Consider the following 24879-nt stretch of genomic DNA (forward strand, 5'->3'; position numbering starts at 1 on the left):
AGTTTATGTAAGTGTAGTCAGTGACATCAGCTATTACCAGCATTGTGGAAATGTTAAGTTTATTCACTCAAAAATCTTCCTATTTTTTATGATCACTATGGTATTGTCTGTATTTACTATTTTTAATGATTGAGACTTTAGGAATGTGGACTGGCATGTATTCTACACTCTGTTGATTGAATTACTTACAAAAAAGACAAAATGGTTAATTGTTCACAATCTGTTGGATATTCATGTGTACATTAAAACAATAATTTATCAAAAGCATAAGAGGTATTTCGAGCATATTAGAGTTTTCCTTATTCAGTATCTTGATCAGGGCAGCTCTATCTCAAAGGCAGAAAGTACTGTGACAGTTTAAGTTTAGGCAAGAAATGTGATTGGTTGAGTTTAAACAAGCAGTTCCAATCATCCTGTTATAAGAGCAGATCTGCCTCAAGGGCAGAAAATAAATGTGATTGTTTAAGTTTAGGCACAATGAACCCATGTGTTGATGTGAATGATAGAGATGAAGCCTTGAATAGAAAGAGTCTGTAGCAACCCAGAAGGCTTTGGAATGTGTTTGATGAAGGAGAGGAGATCAACGTGTTGATATAGGGAAGATAGATGAATAGCTGTGGATTAGGTGAAGGAGGGGTTGAGATCAGGAGGTGAGGGGTGAGGTCAGTTCCCCTAAGGGAGTAATCAGGGTTAGTATCTGGTTACCTTCCTTCTCTTGGGCATAAACTAAGGATTGGAGAGAGGGAGTGTCTTAAGTAGGATGTATTTAAACTGTGATGTGAGAAATGTTTTGCTGTCTGATTACAGCTGTACAGAACCTTTTGGAAGATTTAAAATTGGTTAAAGCTTCTCTAGTGTCCGTGGGTTATTTACTCTGAAAAATAAGAACCTAACAGATGGCGTTGCGAGCAAGGTTCACCACGATTTATAGTCAAGGCATGGTGTCCAGATTAGTGGAGTGGGGCGGAGCTGGCAACAAACAAAAGGTAGGCTAAGTTCCTATATCTGTTTCCACTCATTTTGACATCTTGGGGAGATGAGAATCGTTGGCTGAACTAATTATGGGATACGGACCTGGAGAGCCTAAGTTTAATACTATAGGCCCATTGTGTAACGACCCGTCGTAGCTTTATAGTAAATGGTAAGGCCCGGAAGGTAAACTCATACAGGCTGGTACCTGTAGGGTAAGTCCTAGGGGGTAACTCCCTAGTCGGTTGGTTCAAGATAGTACTATAAAGTCAATAGTTAATCCCAGTGGATTAATACCTGTGATTACTATTAATATGGGGTGAGTCCCGGAAGGTAAATTCGAGCAGGCTGGAACCTGCAAAGGGTGAGTCCTAGGGGGTAAATACCAGCGGGGTTGGTTCCCTGCATAGCTATAACAGGGTGAGAGCCTAGTTGTATTGGCCATAAAAGTGTGAATGGGAGGTTAGTTGTGTGCCCTTAGTTGTGAGTCTTTAAAAAATATATGATTATTATTATTTTCTCCTCTAAAGGATTCCTCAGTTTTCAATTTATCTATTTATAAAACAATAAGTGTATATTACATTTGTCAGCAATGATTATGAATCTACACCACACAACAGCAGTAAATAGGCTCTCGCTCTTTCTGTCTGTATCTGGCAGACCACCTCCCACACTCTTCTGAGAAATCAAAACTGTCTCTCTCTCTGATGCTACTGTTTGCTGGGTTAATACAATATTTTAAAATGTTTAAATTTGGTTTTGTGTCTCTCAGTCATTCTCTATCATTTGATAGTTCTGAAGGTGCGTACGTACAACTTACTATGATTGGCTATAACATTAATTTAATTACTTCTAGAATGTTTGTCAGTTTTGTAAAGTTCACAATTCCCTTTTCATCACACCCATTCATTTCCCTCTCATTTTCCCTAAGCCTCCCATGTCCCTCTCTCTCTCTTCATCTGTCTCTCTCTCTATCTATCTCTCTCTCACTGTCACTCCTCCTCTCTTTCTGTTTACTCACTCTGTGTGTGTGTGTGTGTGTGTGTGTGTGTGTGTGTGTGTGTGTGTGTGTGTGTGTGTGTGTGTGTGTGTGTGTGTGTGTGTGTGTGTGTGTGTGTGTGTGTGTGTGTGTGTGTGTGTGTGTGTGTGTGTGTGTGTGTGTGTGTGTGTCTTGACAAATCTTGACATCCTGAGGGGAAGAGAGGAGGGCGGCATGTAGCCTAGTGGTTAGAGTGTTGTACTAGTAACCGCAAGATCGAATCCCCGAGCTGACAAAGTAAAAATCTGTTGTTCTGCCCCTGAACAAGGCAGTTAACCCACTTTTCTTAGACCGTCATTGAAAATAGGAATTTGTTCTTAACTGACTTGCATAGTTAAATAAAGGTAAAATAAGCCCATTGATGTTGTATTGTGCAGGGCTCATTTGTAAAAGAGACTTGATTCTCAATATGACTTCCCAGTTGAAATAAAGGTAAATAAATATCCCACTGGAGTTGGAAACACTTTGAAAAGTGTACATTTACGGATTTACCGCCCCTTTAAAAAAATAAAAATAAAAACCTCTTTTCATGGTATCCAATTGTTAGTAGTTACTATCTTGTCTCATCGCTACAACTCCCGTATGGGCTTGGGAGAGACGAAGGTCAAAGGCCATGCGTCCTCTGAAACACAACCCAACCAAGCCAAACTGCTTCTTAACACAGCGTGCATCAAACCCGGAAGCCAGCCACACAAATGTGGAGGACGAAACACTGTGCACCTGGCGACCTTGTTAGCGTGCACTGCGCCCGGCCTGCCACAGGAGTTGCTAGTGCGCAAAGGATATCCTCTACCAGCCAAACCCTCCCTAACCTGGACGAAGCTAGGCCAAACCTCCCGGTCGCGGCTGGCTGCGACAGAGCCTGGGCACAAACCCAGGGTCTCTGGTGGCACAGCTAGCACTGCAATGCAGTGCCCTAGACCACTGCGCCACCCGGGAGGCCCCAAAAACGATCCCTTTTTAATCTTGAAATCATGAGGGTTATAGAGGAGGGATTTATAGGTTTGGTTGAGGTCAGGATCAGTTACTACTTTGAGGCTCCACTGTTGAGATTTAGGAATTGTATCTCTGTCATATTCTCAACCCTTTTCCTGTTGAAAGAGAAAGTAAAATATAGAGTTTCCTAGTGTTAACTCTTTATAAACATTCAACTCAATAGGTTAATACTTTATGAATATGGCTCTTTTTTTAAATGTTTCATACATCATCTTGGAGCATTTCATTTCACCTCAAGGGTATTTAACAGCTATAAACAAAATGTAATCACAAAACTCGAACCATTCCGTTTGGTTTTATGGCTGTCATATTACCAAGGTCAGCAGTACTGTATGACATGTCATGTAGTTACGGGGAACTACAGAGATAACAAGAGAGACGATAGCTGTGTGTCATTCCAGGGAAGATAGTCACTCCCCTCTGCTCTCATTTACTCATTTACGAAGGCAGAGAAACATCTTCCTGGAAAGACATAACAGATGCAGGTTTCAACACTCCATTCCTTCCTCATAGCAGACAACCTTTAGACACAGCTAAATAGACTGTTTTAAGTTCACATTCTGTCATATGAGAAGAGGATATTTGTCTTTATGAGAAGATGTCTTCATTGTCTGGTGAGTGTCTGTTAAATAGTACATATTTGAGTTTTAGATGACATTATGTGGTGGTTTCCTGGTCAGAGCTTTAATTAAATCAGGACTATAATAATTCTGCTACTATTGCTTATCTTCACATTACTGACTTCTAGACTATAGAAGCAAACAACTAAATACTTTATTTTAAAGGGATAGTTCATGATTTTGGCAGTGAGGGCCTTTATACTTTTACGAGTTGTCAAGTTAGGCATTACTTAACATGCACTGAATGGAGCTGTATGCATGCTACAGAGTGATGCTGAAGTAAAGAATAAACCCCATACAAAACAAACCTTATGCAGAGTCAGATTAACTCATGTATAAAAATGTTTATGTCTCTGCATCCAGTATGAAGGAAGTAGCTGTCATGTCTTGTTATGTCTGTTCCTGTCCTTTCTCTTCACTCTGTCTCTCTCTGCTGGTCTTTTTAGGTTACCTTCTCTGTCTCTCATTCTTCAGCTGTTCTACATCTCCCCTAACTAGCTCATTCACTCTTTCCCACCTGTTATCTCTTCCCCCTCTGATTAGGTCTCTATTTCTCTCTCTGTTCCTGCTACTTTCAGTGTCTGATTCTTGTTTGTGTTTTTGATGCCAGAAGCAAGCTGTCGTCCCGTTTGCTTCCACCTTGTCCTATCCTGTCGGAGTCCGCCTGGCAGGTGCATCCTGCATTATACTAACGTTCTTTTTGTTCCATTGACTACGTTGGAAGAGGATTTATGCCATTCCTGTTTTTCATTAAAGAACTCTGTTTTCTGTTAAAACCGCTTTTGGGTCTTCACTCAAGTACATAACAGAAGAATCAGACCAAGAATGGACCCAGCGGCTCCGGACCCTTTTCACTCCGCCGTCGAGATCCAGGGAGCGATGCTAGGCAGACACGAGGAGGAATTGTCTGCTGCTCGACATGCCGTTGAAACCCTGGCCGTCCAAGTCTCCGACCTCACAAGACAGGTTCACCAACTCCACCTCGATCCACCGCCCACTTCCAGGGTTTCCGAGTCTCCGGAGCCCAGGATCAACAACCCGCCGTGTTACTCTGGGGAGCCCACTGAGTGCCGCTCATTCCTCACTCAGTGTGATGTGGTGTTCTCTCTCCAGCCCAACACTTACTCCAGGAGCGCAGCCCGCATCGCCTACGTCATTTCTCTCCTTACCGGACGGGCGCGTGAGTGGGGCACGGCAATCTGGGAGGCGAGGGCTGAGTGTATTAACCAGTATCAGGACTTTAAGGAGGAGATGATACGGGTTTTTGACCGTTCTGTTTTTGGGGAGGAGGCTTCCAGGGCCCTGTCTTCCCTATGTCAGGGGAATCGATCCATAACGGATTATTCTATTGAGTTTCGCACTCTCGCTGCCTCTAGTGACTGGAACGAGCCGGCTTTGCTCGCTCGTTTTCTGGAGGGTCTCCTCGTCGAGGTTAAGGATGAGATCCTCTCCCGGGAGGTTCCTTCCAGTCTGGACTCCTTAATAGCTCTCGCTATTCGCATAGAGCGACGGTTTGATCTTCGTCGCCGAGCTCGTGGAAAGGAGCTCGCGTTCTCCGTTGCTCCCTCTCCACATCACTGCCACCTGCCGCATCACTGCCACCCTCCTCCGCCGGCTCGGATGCTGAGCCTATGCAGCTGGGGGGTATCCGCATCTCGGCCAAGGAGAAGGAACGGAGAATCACCAATCGCCTCTGTCTCTACTGCGGCTCCGCTGGTCATTTTGTCACCTCATGTCCAGTAAAAGTCAGAGCTCATCAGTAAGAGGAGGGCTACTGGTGAGCGCAACTACTCAGGCCTCTCCTTCTGGATCACGCACTACCTTTCCGGTCCATCTCCGCTGGCCCGGTTCATCTGCTTCCTGCAGTGCCTTGATAGACTCTGGGGCGGAGGGCTGTTTTATGGACGAGACCTGGGCTCGGGAACATGACATTCCTCTCAGACAGTTAGGGAGCCCACGGCCTTGTTCGCTTTAGATGGTAGTTCTCTCCCCAAGATTCAGCGTGAGACGCTGCCTTTAACCCTCACTGTCTCTGGTAATCATAGCGAAACCATTTCTTTTTTAATTTTTCGTTCACCTTTTACACCTGTTGTTTTGGGTCATCCCTGGCTAGTGCGCCATAACCCTTCTATTAATTGGTCTAGTAATACTATCCTATCCTGGAATGTTTCTTGTCATGTGACCTGTTTAATGTCTGCTATCCCTCCTGTTTCCTCTGTCTCTTCTTCACAGGAGGAGCCTGGCGATTTGACAGGGGTGCCGGAGGAGTATCACGATCTGCGCACGGTGTTCAGTCGTTCCAAGGCCACTTCTCTCCCTCCACACCGGTCGTATGACTGTAGTATTGATCTCCTTCCGGGAACTACTCCCCCGGGGTAGATTATACTCTCTGTCGGCTCCCGAACGTAAGGCTCTCGAGGATTATTTGTCGGTTTCGCTCGACGCCGGTACCATAGTCTCCTCCTCCTCTCCCGCCGGAGCTGGGGTTTTTTTTGTTCAGAAGAAGGACGGGTCCCTGCGCCCATGCGTGGATTATCGAGGGCTGAATGACATAACAGTTAAGAATCGTTATCCGCTTCCTCTTATGTCTTCAGCCTTCGAGATCCTGCAGGGAGCCAGGTTTTTCACCAAATTGGACCTTCGTAACGCCTACCATCTCGTGCGCATCAGGGAGGGGGACGAGTGGAAGACGGCGTTTAACACTCCGTTAGGGCACTTTGAATACCGGGTTCTTCCTTTCGGCCTCGTTAACGCTCCAGCTGTCTTTCAGGCACTAGTTAACGACGTCCTGAGAGACATGCTGAACATTTTTGTTTTCGTTTACATGGACGATATCCTGATTTTTTCACCGTCTCTCTCGATTCATGTTCAGCACGTGCGACGCGTCCTCCAGCGCCTTTTGGAGAACTGTCTTTATGTGAAGGCTGAGAAGTGCACTTTTCATGCCGCCTCTGTCCCTTTTCTCGGTTCCGTTATTTCCGCTGAGGGCATTAAGATGGATCCCGCTAAGGTCCAGGCTGTCATTGATTGGCCCGTTCCTAAGTCACGCGTCGAGCTGCAGCGCTTTCTGGGCTTCGCTAATTTCTATCGTCGTTTCATCCGTAATTTCGGTCAGGTGGCAGCTCCCCTCACAGCCCTTACTTCTGTTAAGACGTGCTTTAAGTGGTCCGTTTCCGCCCAGGGAGCTTTTGATCTTCTTAAGAATCGTTTTACATCCGCACCTATTCTTGTTACACCTGACATCTCTAGTCAGTTTGTTGTTGAGGTTGACGCGTCAGAGGTGGGCGTGGGAGCCATTCTTTCTCAGCGCTCTCTCTCTGACGGCAAGGTCCATCCTTGCGCGTTTTTCTCTCATCGCTTATCGCCGTCAGAACGTAACTATGATGTTGGTAATCGCGAACTGCTCGCCATCCGCTTAGCCCTAGGCGAATGGCGACAGTGGTTGGAGGGGGCGACCGTTCCTTTTGTCGTTTGGACTGACCATAGGAACCTTGAGTACATCCGTTCAGCCAAACGACTTAATGCGCGTCAGGCTCGTTGGGCTCTGTTTTTCGCTCGTTTCGAGTTTGTTATTTCTTATCGTCCGGGCTCAAAAACACCAAGCCTGATGCTTTATCTCGTCTCTTCAGTTCTTCTGAGGTCTCCACCGACCCCGAGGGGATTCTCCCTGAGGGGCGTGTTGTCGGGTTGACTGTCTGGGGAATTGAGAGGCAGGTAAAGCAAGCACTCGCTCACACTCCGTCGCCGCGAGCTTGTCCTAGGAACCTTCTGTTCGTTCCCGTTCCTACTCGTCCGGCCGTTCTTCAGTGGGCCCACTCTGCCAAGTTAGCCGGCCACCCCGGCGTTCGGGGTACGCTCGCTTCCATTCGCCAGCGTTTCTGGTGGCCCACTCGGGAACGTGACGCGCGTCGATTTGTCGCCGCTTGTTCGGTCTGCGCGCAGACTAAATCTGGGAACTCTCCTCCTGCCGGCCGTCTCAGACCGCTTCCCATTCCCTCTCGACCGTGGTCTCACATCGCTTTAGATTTTATCACCGGACTGCCTTCATCAGCGGGGAAGACAGTTATTCTTACGGTTGTCGATAGATTCTCTAAGGCGGCTCATTTCATTCCTCTCGATAAGCTCCCTTCTGCTAAGGAGACGGCTCAGATCATTATCGAGAATGTTTTCCGAATTCATGGCCTTCCGTCTGACGTCGTTTCCGACAGAGGCCCGCAGTTCACGTCTCAATTTTGGAGGGAGTTTTGCCGTTTGATTGGGGCTTCCGTCAGTCTCTCGTCCGGCTTTCATCCCCAGTCTAACGGTCAAGCCGAACGGGCCAATCAGACTGTTGGTCGCATTTTACGCAGTCTTTCTTTTCGTAACCCTGCGTCTTGGTCAGAACAGCTCCCCTGGGCAGAGTACGCCCACAACTCGCTTCCCTCGTCTGCTACCGGTCTATCCCCTTTTCAGAGTAGCCTCGGGTACCAGCCTCCGCTGTTCTCATCTCAGCTCGCCGAGTCCTGCGTCCCCTCCGCTCAGGCTTTTGTCCAGCGTTGCGAGCGCACCTGGAAGGGGGTCAGGTCGGCACTTTGCCGTAATAGGGCGCAGACTGTGAGGGCCGCTAATAAGCGTAGGACCAAGAGTCCTAGATATTGTTGCGGTCAGAGAGTATGGCTCTCCACTCAGAACCTTCCCCTTAAGACAGCTTCTCGCAAGTTGGCCCCGCGGTTCATTGGTCCGTTCCGTATTTCTCAGGTCATTAATCCTGTCGCAGTGCGACTTCTTCTCCAGCGCTATCTTCGTCGCGTTCACCCGGTCTTCCATGTCTCCTGTGTTAAGCCCGTTCTTCGCGCCCCCGCTCGTCCCTCCCCCCATCCTTGTCGAGGGCGCACCCATCTACAGGGTTCGTAAGATTTTGGACATGCGCCCTCGGGGCCGTGGTCATCAGTACCTAGTGGATTGGGAGGGGTACGGTCCTGAGGAGAGGAGTTGGGTTCCCTCTCGGGACGTGCTGGACCGTTCGCTGATCGATGATTTCCTCCGTTGCCGCCAGGTTTCCTCCTCGAGTGCGCCAGGAGGCGCTCGGTGAGTGGGGGGGTACTGTCATGTCTTGTTATGTCTGTTCCTGTCCTTTCTCTTCACTCTGTCTCTCTCTGCTGGTCTTTTTAGGTTACCTTCTCTGTCTCTCATTCTTCAGCTGTTCTACATCTCCCCTAACTAGCTCATTCACTCTTTCCCACCTGTTATCTCTTCCCCCTCTGATTAGGTCTCTATTTCTCTCTCTGTTCCTGCTACTTTCAGTGTCTGATTCTTGTTTGTGTTTTTGATGCCAGAAGCAAGCTGTCGTCCCGTTTGCTTCCACCTTGTCCTATCCTGTCGGAGTCCGCCTGGCAGGTGCATCCTGCATTATACTAACGTTCTTTTTGTTCCATTGACTACGTTGGAAGAGGATTTATGCCATTCCTGTTTTTCATTAAAGAACTCTGTTTTCTGTTAAAACCACTTTTGGGTCTTCACTCAAGTACATAACAGTAGCTAACTGGTGTTAACGCAATTGCTAACTAGCATTTAGTGCAATGACTGGAAATCTATGGGAACAGCTAGCATGGTAGCTGTTTCTGTATACTTCCAATCACTGAGCTAACACTAGTTAGCATTGGCATGTGAAACTACCTATTAACTTCCTTCATATTTGATTCAGATACATAAAACAGGGATCCATGAGTTCATATGACTCTGGGGAAGTAGATCAAATAATTTGATGATGCCAGAAAGTCACATTAATGTTTGATCCTGAGATTAACACTTATATTTATTCTGCTACAAATGAGAAGTGTACAGGAGGTGTCTCACCATAGAGATACTCTATAGAGAATCTGGGAAGATCCATTTAGTTAACCAAGTGGGACATTTTCTCTGAACTTAAACTTTAGATACAATGTAACAGAAAGACAGAGAAGTTGCTTAGAGAGCTCCTATGTTCCTTCACTCTTTTGGATCAAACCAATAATCACGTTTACTCATACAGAAAAACACTTATCGACAAGCATGGAGAGTATCTTCTTATTCATTGCTTGTAGTTCTGTTAGCAATTTTGTCATGTAGATTAGTTGATTTATATAGTTAATCAACTTTTTACCACACATTTCATTAAAGGGGCAATCAAGTTAATACATCCAAAGTTATTGCATCCTTTGTTTGAATTTTGTATTAATTATATGTACTTATATGTACCCATTGATTCTTGAAGTATTCAGACCCCTTGACTTTTTCTACATTTTGTTACGTTGCAGCCTTTATTTAAATGTATTAAATATTTGTTTTTCCTCATCAATCTACACACAATACCCCATAATGAAAAGCGAAAACAGATTTTTAGAAATTTTGTATGTATACCAGAGCATCTTTTAAATATTTCTACAACTTGATTGGAGTCCACCAGGGGTAAATTCAATTGATTGGACATGATTTGGAAAGGCACACACCTGTCTATATAAGGTCCCACAGTTGACAGTGCATGGCAGAGCAAAAAACAAGCCATGAGGCCGAAGGAATTGTCCGTAGAGCTCCGAGACAGGATTGTGTCAAGGCACAGATATGGGGAAGGGTACCAAAACATTTCTGCAGCATTGAAGGTCCCCAAGAACACAACAACCTTTATCATTTTTTAATTGAAGAAGTTTGGAACCACCAAGACTCGTCCTAGATCTGGTCGTCCAGCCAAACTGAGCAATCGGGGGAGAAGGGCCTTGGTCAGGGAAAGATGAATGGAGCAAATTACAGAGATATCCTTGATGAAAGCCTGCTCCAGAGTGCTCAGGACCTCAGACTGGGGCGAAGGTACACCTTGCAAAAGGACTAACGGCCCTAAGCACACAGCTAAGACAATGCAGGAATGGCTTCTGGACAAGTCTCTGAATGTCCTTGAGTTTCCCAGCCAGAGCCCGGACTTGAACCCGATCTGGAGAGATCTGAAAATAGCTGTGCAGCGATGCTCCCCATCCAAAGCCTCCTTCACTCACGCCGCCAAACTTACCCTAGAAAAACTCACTATCCTACCGATCCTCGACTTCAGCGATGTCATCTACAAAATAGCTTCCAATACTCTACTCAGCAAACTGGATGCAGTTTATCACAGTGCCATCCGTTTTGTTACTAAAGCACCTTATACCACCCACCACTGCGACCTGTATGCTCTAGTCGGCTGGCTACATATTCGTCGCCAGACCCACTGGCTCCAGGGCATCTACAAGTCCATGCTAGGTAAAGCTCCGCCTTATCTCAGTTCACTGGTCACGATGGCGACACCCACCCGTAGAACGTGCTCCAGCAGGTGTATCTCACTGATCATCCCTAAAGCCAACACCTCATTTGGCCGCCTTTCGTTCCAGTTCTCTGCTGCCTGTGACTGGAACGAATTGCAAAAATCGCTGAAGTTGGAGACTTTTATCTCCCTCACCAACTTCAAACATCTGCTATCTGAACTTCAAACCGATCGCTGCAGCTGTACATAGTCTATCGGTAAATAGCCCACCCAATTTACCTACCTCATCCCCATACTGTTTATATTTATTTACTTTTCTGCTCTTTTGCACACCAGTATATCTACCTGTACATGACCATCTGATCATTTATCACTCCAGTGTAAATCTGCAAAATTGTAATTATTCGCCTACCTCCTCATGCCTTTTGCACACAATGTATATAGATTCTCTTTTTTTCTTTTTTCTCTCTACTGTGTTATTGACTTGTCGATTGTTTACTCCATGTGTAACTCTGTGTTGTTGTCTGTTCACACTGCTATGCTTTATCTTGGCCAGGTCGCAGTTGTAAATGAGAACTTGTTATTAACTAGCCTACCTGGTTAAATAAAGGTGAAATAAAAATTTAAAATAAAAACCTGACAGAGCTTGAGAGGCTCTGCAGAAAAGAATGTGAGAAACTTCCCAAATACAGGTGTGCCAAGCTTAGAATGTCATACCCAAGAAGACTCGAGGCTGTAATCTCTGCCAAAGTTGCTTCAACACAATGAGTAAAGGGTCTGAATTCTAATGTGAATGTGATATTTCAGGTTTGTCTTTTTTATACATTTCCTAGAATTTCTAAAAATATATTTTTGCTTCGTCATTTTGGGGTATGGTGGGTAGATCTACTTCCCCAGAGTATCACAATCCCAGTGAGTCAGAAGTTTACATACAAGAAAGTTGACTTTGCCTTTAAACAGCTTGGAAAATTCCAGAAAATGATGTCATGGTATTAGAAGATTCTGATAGGCTAATTGACATCATTTGAGTCAACTGAAGGTGTACCTGTGGATGTATTTCAAGGCCTACCTTCAAACTCACTGCCTCTTTGCTTGTCATCATGGGAACATCAAAAGAAATCAGCCAAGACCTCAGAAGAAAAATTGTAGTCCTCCACAAGTCTGGTTCATCCTTGGGAGCAATTTCCAAATGCCTGAAGGTACCACGTTCATATGTACAAATAATAGTACACAAGTATAAACAGCATGGGCCCACGCAGCCGTTGTACCGCTCAGGAAGGAGACATGTTCTGTCTCCTAGAGATGAACGTACTTTGATGTGAAAAGTGCAAATCAATCCCAGAACAACAGCAAAGGACCTTGTGAAGATGCTGGAGGAAAAAGGTCAAAAAGTATCTATTTCCACAGTAAAACGAGTCCTATATCGACATAACCTGAATGGCCGCTCAGGAAGGAAGAAGCCACTGCTCCAAAACCTCCATAAAAAAAACAGACTACGGTTTGCAACTGCACATGGGGACAAAGATGGTACTTTTTGGAGAAATATCCTCTGGTCTGATGAAACAAAAACATAATTGTTTGGCCATAATGACCATCGTTATGTTTGGAGGGAAATGGGGAGGCTTACAAGTCGAAGAACACCATCCCAACCGTGAAGCACTGGGGTGGCAGTGTCATGTTGTGGGGGTGCTTTGCTGCAGGAGTGACTGGTGCACTTGACAAAATAGATGGCTTCATAGGAGAGGAAAATTACGTGGATATATTGAAGCAACATCTCAAGACATCAGTTAGGAAATTAAATCTTGGTCGCAAATGGGTCTTCAAAATGGACAATGAGCCCAAGCATACTTCCAAAGGTTTGGCAAAATGGCTTAAGGACAACAATGTCAAGGTATTGGAGTGGCCATCACAAAGCCCTGACCTCAATCTCATAGACAATTTGTGAGCAGAACTGAAAAAGGGTGTGCGAGCAGGGAGGCCTACAAACCTGACTCAGTTACACCAGGTCTGTAAGGCGTAATGGGCCAAAATTCACCCAACTTATTGTGGGAAGCTTGTGGAAGGCTACACGAAACATTTGACCCAAGTTAAACAATTTAAAGACAATGCTACCAAATACGTATTGAGTGTATGTAAACTTCTGACCCACTGGGAATGTGATGAAAGAAATAAAAGCTGAAATAAATCATTCTCTCTACTATTATTCTGACATTTCACATTCTTAAAATAAAGTGGTGATCCTAACTGACCTAAGACAGGGACATTTTACTCGTATTAAATGTCAGGAATTGTGAAAAACTGAGTTTAAATGTATTTGGCTAAGGTGTATGTAACTTCCGACTTCAACTGTATAAAGCTGTAAAGTAACAACATTTTGAAAATGTCAAGGGGTGTCACGTTCTGACCTTTATTTCCGTTGTTTTGTCATTATTTAGTATGGTCAGGGTGTGAGTTGGGGTGGGCAGTCTATGTTTGTTTTTCTATGATTTTGGGATTTGTATGTTTTGGCCTAGTATGGTTCTCAATCAGAGGCAGGTGTCATTAGTTGTCTCTGATTGAGAATCATACTTAGGTAGCCTGGGATTCACTGTTTGTTTGTGGGTGTTTATTTGTTTATTGTTTTTGTATAGTTTGTATTCAGTGCTTCCTTTAATTAAATATTCATCATAAAACACATATCACGCCGCATTTTGGTCCTCCGATCCTTCTCGCCTCTCCTCTTCAGATGAAGAGGAGGACGCCCGTGACAAGGGGTCTGAATACTTTCCCACTGCACAATATATATTATGCCCCATGAGCTTAATTCACCTGTTGTACCCCATCAGAACCCAAAATATGTAGCTAAGCCTGTTTTACTCTGTTTTTAAACATTGTTAATGTGAACAAACTTTGTTTAGCATCAAAACATTGTTAGGGCTATCATTTTGGTCAGATTGTAGCTCTGTCTATGAATTTGAAAGTGGTTACATTTCTCCAGGCTCATCCCTCAGGTCTTTACCAAAGTAGAGGTGGGGTGACCACTTTGTTATTGTTTCAATAAAGAACTCTAGCTGTACTGTATTATTTAAGATACACTTAATTACAAGAAATGTGTTAACAAAGAATTAATTAATGACACAGGGATCCTTTAGAGATCTTTGATTATACATGTGTATTACTATAAACAATATGTCCAGTGTGTTAATGAAAATACATTTAAGTCATAATGACAACCCCTCCTCCCTATAGAGTCAAACCCAATGAGGATTGTGCTGCTGGGGAAAACAGGAAGTGGCAAAAGCAGTGCAGGAAACACCATCTTTGGCGGAGATGAAGAGTTCAAGATAGACAGTTCAGCCAAGTCCGGAACGCAAAAGTGTGAAGCAAAGACCAAGGACATCAATGGAAGAAAGGTCACTGTAGTAGACACACCTGGACTCTTTGACACAAGCATCCCTGAAGAGGAGCTGAAACCTGAACTAGTGAAATGTATTGTAGAATGTGTTCCGGGGCCACATGCCTTCCTCATCGTGCTTAAAGTGGAAAAGTACACAGTCCTCGAGGAAAGAGTCATCACACAAATCGAGAACCTTTTTTCCCGACAGATCTTTAATTATGCCACAGTTCTCTTCATTTACGGTGACCAGCTTCATGAAGGAAAAACTATTCAGGATTTTGTGAAAACAAATAAGAAACTGAGTGAGCTTGTGGAGAAATGTGGTGGCCGCTGTCACGTCATTGACAACAAACACTGGAATACCAGTCAGCAGGATGAGTACAGGAACAACCAGTACCAAGTAGCAGAGTTACTCAACACCATAGAGAGAGAGGGCGGAGGAAGATGCTACACCAATGAGATGCTTCAAGCAGTGCATGGAGTCATACAAGCAGAGAAAGAGAGTCTTAGAGAGTCAAACAGCCAGATGTCAGAGGAAGAGAACGAAAAACTATCCAAGGAAAGAGTGAGAAAGAAACTCCTGATCAAGTTGTCAGGGGTAGCAACAGGTGTAGTGGTAGGAGCGTTCCTTGGGGTTGTAGGGTCATTAGCAGTAGTACTTTCTCTCTTAAGTAGTATAGGAGCAGCAGCAGCAAAAGCAGCAGCGGCAAAAGCAGCAGCGGGAGCAGCAGGAGGAGTAGCAACAGCAGCAGGAGTATCAGGAGTAGTAGCAGCAGGAGGAGGAGTAGCAGAAGTAGTAGCAACAGCAGCAGGAGGAGTAGCAGCAGGAGGAGTAGCAACAGCAGCAGGAGTATCAGGAGTAGTAGCAGCAGGAGGAGGAGTAGCAGAAGTAGTAGCAACAGCAGCAGGAGGAGTAGCAGCAGGAGTAGCAGGAGGAGGAGTAACGGCAGCAGCAGGAGGAGTAGCAGGAGCAGCAGCAGGAGGAGTAGCAACAGCAGCAGGAGTAGCAGCAGTACAATTAGCAGCAGCAGGAGGAGAAGCAGCAGGAGTAGCAGTAGCAGGAGGAGTGGCAGGAGGAGTATCTGGAGGAGGAGCAGCAGCAGGAGCAGCAGTAGGAGGAGCTGGGGCAAACATTGGAGTGAGTACAGGGTTAGGCATAGCCGTTGGTGTGATAGCAGCATTAGCAGGAGGAATAGGAGGGGGCATAGTTGGAGCTGCTGCAGCAGAGGATGCACAGACACCAGGAGAGGCAGTAAAGAAAGCAGCTGAGGCAGTCTGTGAGGTGGGTAAGTACATCTTGGAGGAGGGTAAAGGTATTTTGGACAGTGTAAGAGGTGTGTCAGAGGGGTACAGCAAACTGAGTTTGAGTGAAGAAAAGAAGTAGCAGGAGGACTCTAGGTATTCAAAAAACACAGGTGAAATGAGTGAATGAGTGTTAACAACCTGTGTTTCAATAGTTTACTAAGCACAACAGTCAGTACCATACCACAGAAGAAGAAAAACTGTTCAAACAAATAATAAACATTTCAGACAAATCAAATCAAACCTTATAACATGTCATTGTTTTAACATAATTATAATAGCACATTTTTTATTTCAGTGTTTTAACAGAATTACAGTAGCAAATGTTTGATTCCAATGTTATACAGAATTACACTAGCAAATGTTTGATTGCTATTTTCAAATGAAAAATGATTTCCTTTCAATGTAAATGATGTAATGAGTCAAGTAAAAAATATCACAAAAAAAACACATTATACTGTGTTAGTGGTGGTCCGCACTAATAGTGTTTCGATCACTCGCTTTGAGACCTTGAAGTAGTGGTTTTTGTGGAGCGATGGGTAACGATGCTTCGTGGGTGACTGTTGTTGATGTGTGCAGAGGGTCCCTGGTTCGAGCGAGGGAACGGACTAAAATTATACTGTTCCATTTTTAACATGCATGACTACATCTCTGTTGTTATAATGTTGTATGAGTTGGATAAACTGGAGACAGAGAAGCTGCTCATAAAATCATATTTACCACAATGTTGATTTTATATCAGGGTTTCCCTTTTCACAGCTTACGAGCTTTTAGTTTATGTAAGTGTAGTCAGTGACATCAGCTATTACCAGCATTGTGGAAATGTTAAGTTTATTCACTCAAAAATCTTCCTATTTTTTATGATCACTATGGTATTGTCTGTATTTACTATTTTTAATGATTGAGACTTTAGGAATGTGGACTGGCATGTATTCTACACTGATTTAATTACTTGCGAAAACAAGATAGCAAATTGTTCACAATCTGTTGGATATTCATGTGTACATTAAAACAGTCATCTATTTTAAAGCATAAGAGGTATTTCGAGCATATTAGAGTTTTCCTTATTCAGTATCTTGTTCAGGGCAGCTCTATCTCAAAGGCAGAAAGTAATGTGAAACTTTAAGTTTAGGCAAGAAATGTGATTGGTTGAGTTCAAGCAAGCAATTCCAATCATCCTGTTATAAGAGCAGATCTGCCTCAAGGGCAGAAAATGAATGTGATTGTTGAAGTTTAGGCACAAGGAACCCATGTGTTACCCCCATCACCCACCACCAACTCATCACCCATCACCAACCCACCACCAACCCATCGCCCACCCCCATAACCCACCACCAACCCACCCCCATAACCCACCACCAACCCATCACCCACCACCAACCCATTTCCCACCACCAACCTTGCCTGGTGCAGTTGTGTAAAGTACCTAAGTAAAACATACTCTAAAGTACTACTCTGATGGAAATTATAATGTTTGTGATTTTCTAATAACCAATTTCTGTGTTATATTTGTGCTTTTTCTATAAACCCATTTCTGTGTTCATGCGAGTGACTGATTGAACAAATCCTCACTATCAGTATCTGCAATTTGGTAGTACGCCCAGAAACTTGTTTGGAGGAATGGATGTATCAGTTTCAAGGCCTCGGCTCAGAGAGAAGAAGCCTCGTGAGGTATTGGTCTGTCACATGCATGACCCAGTATTTGTCGTCACATGAATGAAGCAAACATGAATTCTAAATGGTGAATAAACTAAATCATGCCAATAGAACGTGCCAGTGTCTAAGGGAACTAACGGGACTGCCCCGTTTGAGCTCACTTCAGACCAGTACTTTACACATATTAGTTTGACTGTGACCTCTCCAGCTTGCTAACAATAAACAAAGTTTCATTTCAGAATTACTTTGAGTGTCCCTGTGTAAGAACATCCACGGCACAACTGAAGTAGTTTTGGGGGGGTATCTGTACTCTACTTTACTATTTATATTTTGGACAACTTTTACTTTTTACTTCACTATATTCCTAAGGAAAAGTATGTACTTTTTACTCCATACATTTTCGCTGACACCCAAAAACACTTTTGAATGCCTATCAGGATATGAAAGGTAGCAAATATTTTATTTCAATGTTTTACAGAATTACAATAGCAAATGTTTGATTGCTATTTTCAAATGATTCAAATGTTTAATTTCAATGTAAATGATATAATGAGTAGAATGAAAAATAACACACAGAAAATGGCACCCAAAATTACTACATGTATTTTGGAGTTGTAGAGAGATGACCAGATTTTGGCTATCTATACATACTGCTGCACACAAAATACTAGCTGTACAGTTTCATATGAACCTGTGTCTCTATCTTCTTAATGCCCAGCAGGACTTTGTTATTTATCCAGACAGAAAAAATATGTTCATGACTTCACATACTTTGCTAAGAAATGTATTCTCCTACTGTGGGCATCTAATTCTTCTCCTACATTTAAAATGTGGATTGACCAGATTGTTGACTTTCTCCCTCTTGAAAAGCCTACTTATGACCTCCACAAGAGACAGCCCAGGTTTGATAGACTCTGGTTTCCACTACTCAACTATATTTCAAATTGGACACAGTGAGAATGGGCTGATTAGGGAAATGAGTGTATATACATGTTGTGTAAGGTGCTGTAAAAAATGATGCTTTGCTCATTATCTAGGCTTATTTTTACTATTTTCTACATTGTAGAATATTAGTGAAGACATCAAAACTATGAAAAAACATATGGAATCATGTAGTAACCAAAAAAAATATATTTAATATTTGAGATTCTTCAAATAGCCACACCTTGCCTTGATGACAGCTTTGCACACTATTGGAATTCTCTCAACCAGCTTCACCTGGAATGCTTTTCCAACCGTCTTGAAGGAGTTCCCACATATGCTGAGCACTTGGTGGCGGCTTTTCCTTCTCTCTGCGGTCCGACTCATCCCGAACCATCTCAATTTGGTTGAGGTCGGAGGATTGTGGAGGCCAGGTCATCTGATGCATCACTCTCCTTGTACAAAAAATAATAATTCACATCAATCTACACACAAAGCGAAAACTGTTTTTTAGAAATGTTTGCATATTTCTACAACTTGCTTGGAGTCCACCTGTGGTAAATTCAATTGATTTGACATGATTTGGAAAGGCACACCTGTCTATATTAGGTTCCACAGTTAACTGTGCATGTCAGAGCAAAAAAGGTTGAAGGAATTGTCCGTAGAGCTCCGAGGCAGGATTGTGTCAAGGCACAGGGGAAGGGTACTAAACCATTTCTGCAGCATCGAAGGTCCTCAAGAATACAGTGGACTCCATCATTTTTTAATGGAAGAAGTTTGGCACCATCAAGACTTTTCCTTTAGCTGGCCGCCCGGCCAAACTGAACAATCAGGGGAGAAGGGGCTTGGTCAGGGAGCTGACCAAGAACCTGATGGTCACTCTGACAGAGCTCCAGAGTTCCTCTGCGGAGATGGGACAACCTTCCAGAAGGACAACCATCTCTGCAGTACTCCACCAATCATGCCAGATGGAAACCTCTCCTCAGTAAAAAGCACATGACAGCCTGCTTGGAGTTTGCCAAAAGGCTGCTAAAGGACTCTCAGACCATGAGAAACAAGGTTCTCTGGTCTGATGAAACCAAGATTGAACCCTGAATGTCAAGTGTCACGTCTAGAGGAAACCTGGCACCATCCCTACGGTGAAGCATGGTGGTGGCAGCATCATGCTATGGGGATGTTTTTCAGCGGCAGGGACTGGGAGACTCGTCAAGATTGAGGGAGAGATGAATGGAGCAAAGTACAGAGAGAGATCCTTGATGAAAACCTGCTCCAGAGCGCTCTGGACCTCAGACTGGAGCAAAGGTTCACCTTCCAACAGAACAATGACCAAAAGAACACAACCAAGACAACGCAGGAGTGGCTTCGTGACAAGTCTCTGAATGTCCTTGAGTGGCGCAGCCAGAGCCCGTCCGTGAACCCGATTGAACATCTCTGGAGAGACCTGAAAATAGCTGTGCAGCGACGCTCCCCACCCAAACTGACAGAGCTTGAGACGATCTGCAGAGAAGAATGGGAGAAACTCCCCAAATACAGGTGTGCCAATATTTTTTGCAACAAGGCACTAAAGTAATACTACAAAAAAAATGTGCCAAAGCAATTAACTTTTGTCCTGAATACAAAAGTGTTATGTTGGGGGCAAATCCAGTACTGAGTACCACTGTCCATATTTTCAAGCATTGTGTTAGCTGCATTATGTTGTGGGTATGCTTGTAATCATTCAGGACTGGGAAGTTTTTCAGGATAAAAATAAACAGAGTAGAGCTTAGCACAGGCAAGAAAGAGGAAAACCCGGTTCTGTCTGATTTCCAACCGACACTGGGAGACAAATTCACCTTTCACCTTTCAGCAGGACAATAACCTAAAACATGTTGCCAAATATATACTGGAGTTGCTTACCAAGACAAAATTGAATGTTTCCTAGTGGCCTAGTTACAGTTTTGACTTAAATCAGCTTCATAATCTATGGCAAGACTTAATAATGGCTGTCTATCAATGATCAACAACCAACTTGACAGAGCTTGAAAAATGTAAAAAATAATAATAATGCAAAAAGGCAGCTGAAAGAATCACGGCTGTAATCACTCTTAGAGACTTACCCTGAACGAATCACAGCTGTAATCACTCTTAGAGACTTACCCTGAAAGAATCACAGCTGTAATCACTCTTAGAGACTTACCCTGAAAGAATCACAGCTGTAATCACTCTTAGAGACTTACCCTGAAAGAATCACGGCTGTAATCACTCTTAGAGACTTACCCTGAAAGAATCACGGCTGTAATCACTCTTAGAGACTTACCCTGAAAGAATCACAGCTGTAATCACTCTTAGAGACTTACCCTGAAAGAATCACAGCTGTAATCACTCTTAGAGACTTACCCTGAAAGAATCACGGCTGTAATCACTCTTAGAGACTTACCCTGAAAGAATCACGGCTGTAATCACTCTTAGAGACTTACCCTGAAAGAATCACAGCTGTAATCACTCTTAGAGACTTACCCTGAAAGAATCACAGCTGTAATCACTCTTAGAGACTTACCCTGAAAGAATCACAGCTGTAATCACTCTTAGAGACTTACCCTGAAAGAATCACAGCTGTAATCACTCTTAGAGACTTACCCTGAAAGAATCACAGCTGTAATCACTCTTAGAGACTTACCCTGAAAGAATCACAGCTGTAATCACTCTTAGAGACTTACCCTGAAAGAATCACAGCTGTAATCACTCTTAGAGACGTACCCTGAAAGAATCACAGCTGTAATCACTCTTAGAGACTTACCCTGAAAGAATCACAGCTGTAATCACTCTTAGAGACTTACCCTGAAAGAATCACAGCTGTAATCACTGCCAAAAAGGCTTCTAACATGTATTGACTCAGGAGGTTGAATACTTACCTAATCAAGATATATTATTGACTTGTTTCACAAATGTTAATTTTTTTCTCCCACTTTGACAATACAGAGAATTATGTGTAGGTCGTTGACAAAAATATGACAATTATATCAATTTGAATACATTCTGAAAGCACTATAAGTCTTACTAATCTTACAGTCACATTACAGTGTTTACATTCATACAAGTATTACAGTTCTTGTATTTATTTGTAATTAATTATTTACTAATTATTTAATGTCCAGAAACTATCCTGGAAATTGGTTGTACTTGTGAACAATTGCAACTGGTCTAAAGTCAACAGTATTGCCACTCCTTTTATGGTGAACAATGGGAAATAAAAACACAACACAAAACTTCACATAGTAATATAGTTTCCCTTTTTTAAATTTATTCCAAGGTGTGTGTCTTTAACTTTGAAATGGATGGTGTGGAAGCAAGCTCTTGGACTGGGTGATAGAACAGAATAAAGAGGAGAGGAGAGGGGCATAATAGGGAAGACAGATGAGGAAAATAAAGAATTCATACACATGGGAGTTACAGATGCTGTCTCTGTCCCAAATGACACCCTCTTCCCTACGTAGTAAATTTGGTTACTTTGGATCCGGTCAAAGTAGTGCACTACATAGGGAATAGGGTGCCATTTTGGACGAAGTCTGGGGCCTAACTATGGTTCACCATATCTCTTTACCTGAGGTCCTGTCTCCCGCCCTCTCTCTCTCTTACACTCTGTCTCGTTCTCGCTCTCTCTCTCATTCTCCCTCTCCCTCTTTATTTAACACCTCTCTCTGTCTTTCTCTCCTCTCAAAACGCACAGCAAACAGACAACCGCAATACGAAGGGAGTGATGATAGAGGGTGACAGAGGAGAGAGGTGACGTCCTGTCCTTCAAACAAAATTAGCTTTCCTGTCTGCAGGGTGACAGGTGACCAGTGGTTGACTAACTCTTATCCACAATGCATTACTCAGGTTGCTCTCTCATGTTGTGCCTATTGGGGGGGGGGGGGGTCATCAGATCTACTGCATTCATTTAGGGTGCATCCAAAATAATCCCTAAAATCACAGGCGAAATTTGATTATTAACAACTAATGTTAACATAACATTAATGGTTGACAACAGGTACTACGGTCTGTCTTTGTCTGTCTGAGTTGAAGGTGAGCTTGAGACTGCATGGCTTTCTTACACATAATATAACTCAACATGTATATCTTGGATAGTTGGGATACCTACTTAATGACAACGTTATGAAAACGTTGGCACAACGTTACACGTTTCTATGGAAAGGGAGGGGCATGTCTTCTGGGATAAGGGGTGCTATAAAGAAGTTGGGGTGTAAGGGGGGATTCAACCAATCAGATTGGACAGCATTTCCACTTTAGTATAAACACAATATGCATCTGCATCAATACATAACCAACCAATCTTCTTCCACATTGTAAGCCATTTTACCAAAACATATTTTAATATTCTGAGAGGAGGACAGGTGTAAATTCTTAGAAAAAAAGGTGATATCTGGAACCTAAAAGGGTTATTCAGCTGTCCCTATAGGAGAGCCCTTTGAAGAACCCTTTTAGTTCCAGGTAGAACCCGTTTTCCTAAGAGTGTAGGGCCAGGGGCTGTGCTCCAATACTCTGCTACTGTTCAACAATTTTAGTATTTTTTTAAATTTCTGTTCTTTCTTTGTGATCTCTCTGTCCTGCTGATCATACTAAAGGTTAATGTGAAGCGGATTATCGTGTGACTGCAGGTATTCTGGCTCATCAGGCACTTGGTGCAGTACAGATGACAGTATGAATGAGAGAGGGATGACAGTTAAACAGTAAGATATCCAGACAGACCTAAACAGGACATGGTGAGTCTCTGAGTTTTGATTTGAGTAAAGCCTCCCACCGTCTCTTCCTCTCTGGGAAGTGTGGACAACATGGAGGAAGGTTTAAAATGAGGGAAACTTCAGATGACTGAGAGGAGGAGGATAGCGGGAGGACAAGTAAGGGGAAAGAGGAGGAGAGGAGGGAAACAAGTCGCTCTCTCCATACAGGAGAGGGGGAAGATAAAGGGATGAGAAAAGGAAGAGGAGGGGGAGGAGGAGGAGAGGGGGTTTACAAATCGCTCTCTCCGTAGAGTGCGCTGGAGAAGGAGATGTAGTCGAGGGCTCCGGCTGGGCCGTCAGCTCCAATGTACCTGGTTAAAGAGATACATTACATTACTAGAGAGGTCTAATGTACCTGGTTAAAGAGATACATTATATTCCAAGAGAGGTCTAATGTACCTGGTTATAGATATACATTACATTACTAGAGAGGTCTAATGTACCTGGTAATAGATATACATTACATTACTAGAGGTCTAATGTACCTGGTAATAGATATGCATTACATTACTAGAGAGGTCTAATGTACCTGGTTATAGATATACATTACATTACTAGAGAGGTCTAATGTACCTGGTAATAGATATACATTACATTACTAGAGAGGTCTAATGTACCTGGTTAAAGAGATACATTATATTCCTAGAGAGGTCTAATGTACCTGGTTATAGATATACATTACATTACGAGAGAGGTCTAATGTACCTGGTTGTAGATATGCATTACATTACTAGAGAGGTCTAATGTAACTGGTTATAGATATGCATTACATTACTAGAGAGGTCTAATGTACCTGGTAATAGATATACATTATATTACTAGAGAGGTCTAATGTACCTGGTAATAGATATGCATTACATTACTAGAGAGGTCTAATGTACCTGGTAATAGATATACATTACATTACTAGAGAGGTCTAATGTACCTGATAATAGATATACATTACATTACTAGAGAGGTCTAATGTACCTGGTTATAGATATACATTACATTACTAGAGAGGTCTAATGTACCTGGTTAAAGAGATACATTATATTCCTAGAGAGGTCTAATGTACCTGGTAATAGATATACATTACATTACTAGAGAGGTCTAATGTACCTGGTAATAGATATACATTACATTACTAGAGAGGTCTAATGTACCTGGTTAAAGAGATACATTATATTCCTAGAGAGGTCTAATGTACCTGGTAATAGATATACATTACATTACTAGAGAGGTCTAATGTACCTGGTAATAGATATACATTACATTACTAGAGAGGTCTAATGTACCTGGTTAAAGAGATACATTATATTCCTAGAGAGGTCTAATGTACCTGGTAATAGATATACATTATATTACTAGAGAGGTCTAATGTACCTGGTAATAGATATACATTATATTACTAGAGAGGTCTAATGTACCTGGTAATAGATATACATTACATTACTAGAGAGGTCTAATGTACCTGGTTATAGATATACATTACATTACTAGAGAGGTCTAATGTACCTGGTAATAGATATACATTACATTACTAGAGAAGTCTAATGTACCTGGTAATAGATATGCATTACATTACTAGAGAGGTCTAATGTACCTGGTAATAGATATGCATTACATTACTAGAGAGGTCTAATGTACCTGGTAATAGATATACATTACATTACTAGAGAGGTCTAATGTACCTGGTAATAGATATACATTACATTACTAGAGAGGTCTAATGTACCTGGTTAAAGAGATACATTACTAGAGAGGTCTAATGTACCTGGTAATAGATATACATTATATTACTAGAGAGGTCTAATGTACCTGGTAATAGATATACATTACATTACTAGAGAGGTCTAATGTACCTGGTTAAAGAGATACATTACATTACTAGAGAGGTCTAATGTACCTGGTAATAGATATACATTATATTACTAGAGAGGTCTAATGTACCTGGTAATAGATATACATTACATTACTAGAGAGGTCTAATGTACCTGGTAATAGATATACAT

At 42.9% G+C, this 24879-nt stretch overlaps 2 protein-coding genes across 4 annotated transcripts in view; one reads left to right on the forward strand and one right to left on the reverse strand.

Annotated features, from left to right (window-relative positions):
• Positions 1 to 44: 44 nt before the first annotated feature.
• Positions 45 to 17445, forward strand: LOC135510452 (GTPase IMAP family member 2-like). Of its 3 annotated transcripts, none has more exons than XM_064931394.1 (2): positions 45 to 986; positions 14099 to 17445. In XM_064931394.1, exon 2 carries the CDS (start codon positions 14110 to 14112, stop codon positions 15628 to 15630), a length of 1521 nt encoding a protein of 506 aa, XP_064787466.1. In that variant the 5' UTR covers positions 45 to 986; positions 14099 to 14109; the 3' UTR covers positions 15631 to 17445. The 3 variants fall into 3 exon arrangements, with proteins under 3 accessions (XP_064787466.1, XP_064787465.1, XP_064787467.1); XM_064931393.1 differs by lacking the exon at positions 45 to 986 and adding an exon at positions 3139 to 3618; XM_064931395.1 differs by lacking the exon at positions 45 to 986 and adding an exon at positions 8940 to 9000.
• Positions 17446 to 21371: 3926 nt separating this feature from the next.
• Positions 21372 to 24879, reverse strand: part of LOC135510456 (alpha-actinin-3-like) — a 62011-nt gene continuing 58503 nt past the window's right edge. Inside the window, exon 22 of the mRNA XM_064931400.1 lies at positions 21372 to 23196. Coding sequence (XP_064787472.1) covers positions 23115 to 23196 — 82 coding nt within the window. The 3' untranslated portion in view covers positions 21372 to 23114. The remainder of the gene's footprint in view (positions 23197 to 24879) is intronic.

This window comes from Oncorhynchus masou, chromosome 23, assembly GCF_036934945.1.
Source record: "Oncorhynchus masou masou isolate Uvic2021 chromosome 23, UVic_Omas_1.1, whole genome shotgun sequence".
Taxonomy (NCBI): Eukaryota; Metazoa; Chordata; class Actinopteri; order Salmoniformes; family Salmonidae; genus Oncorhynchus; species Oncorhynchus masou.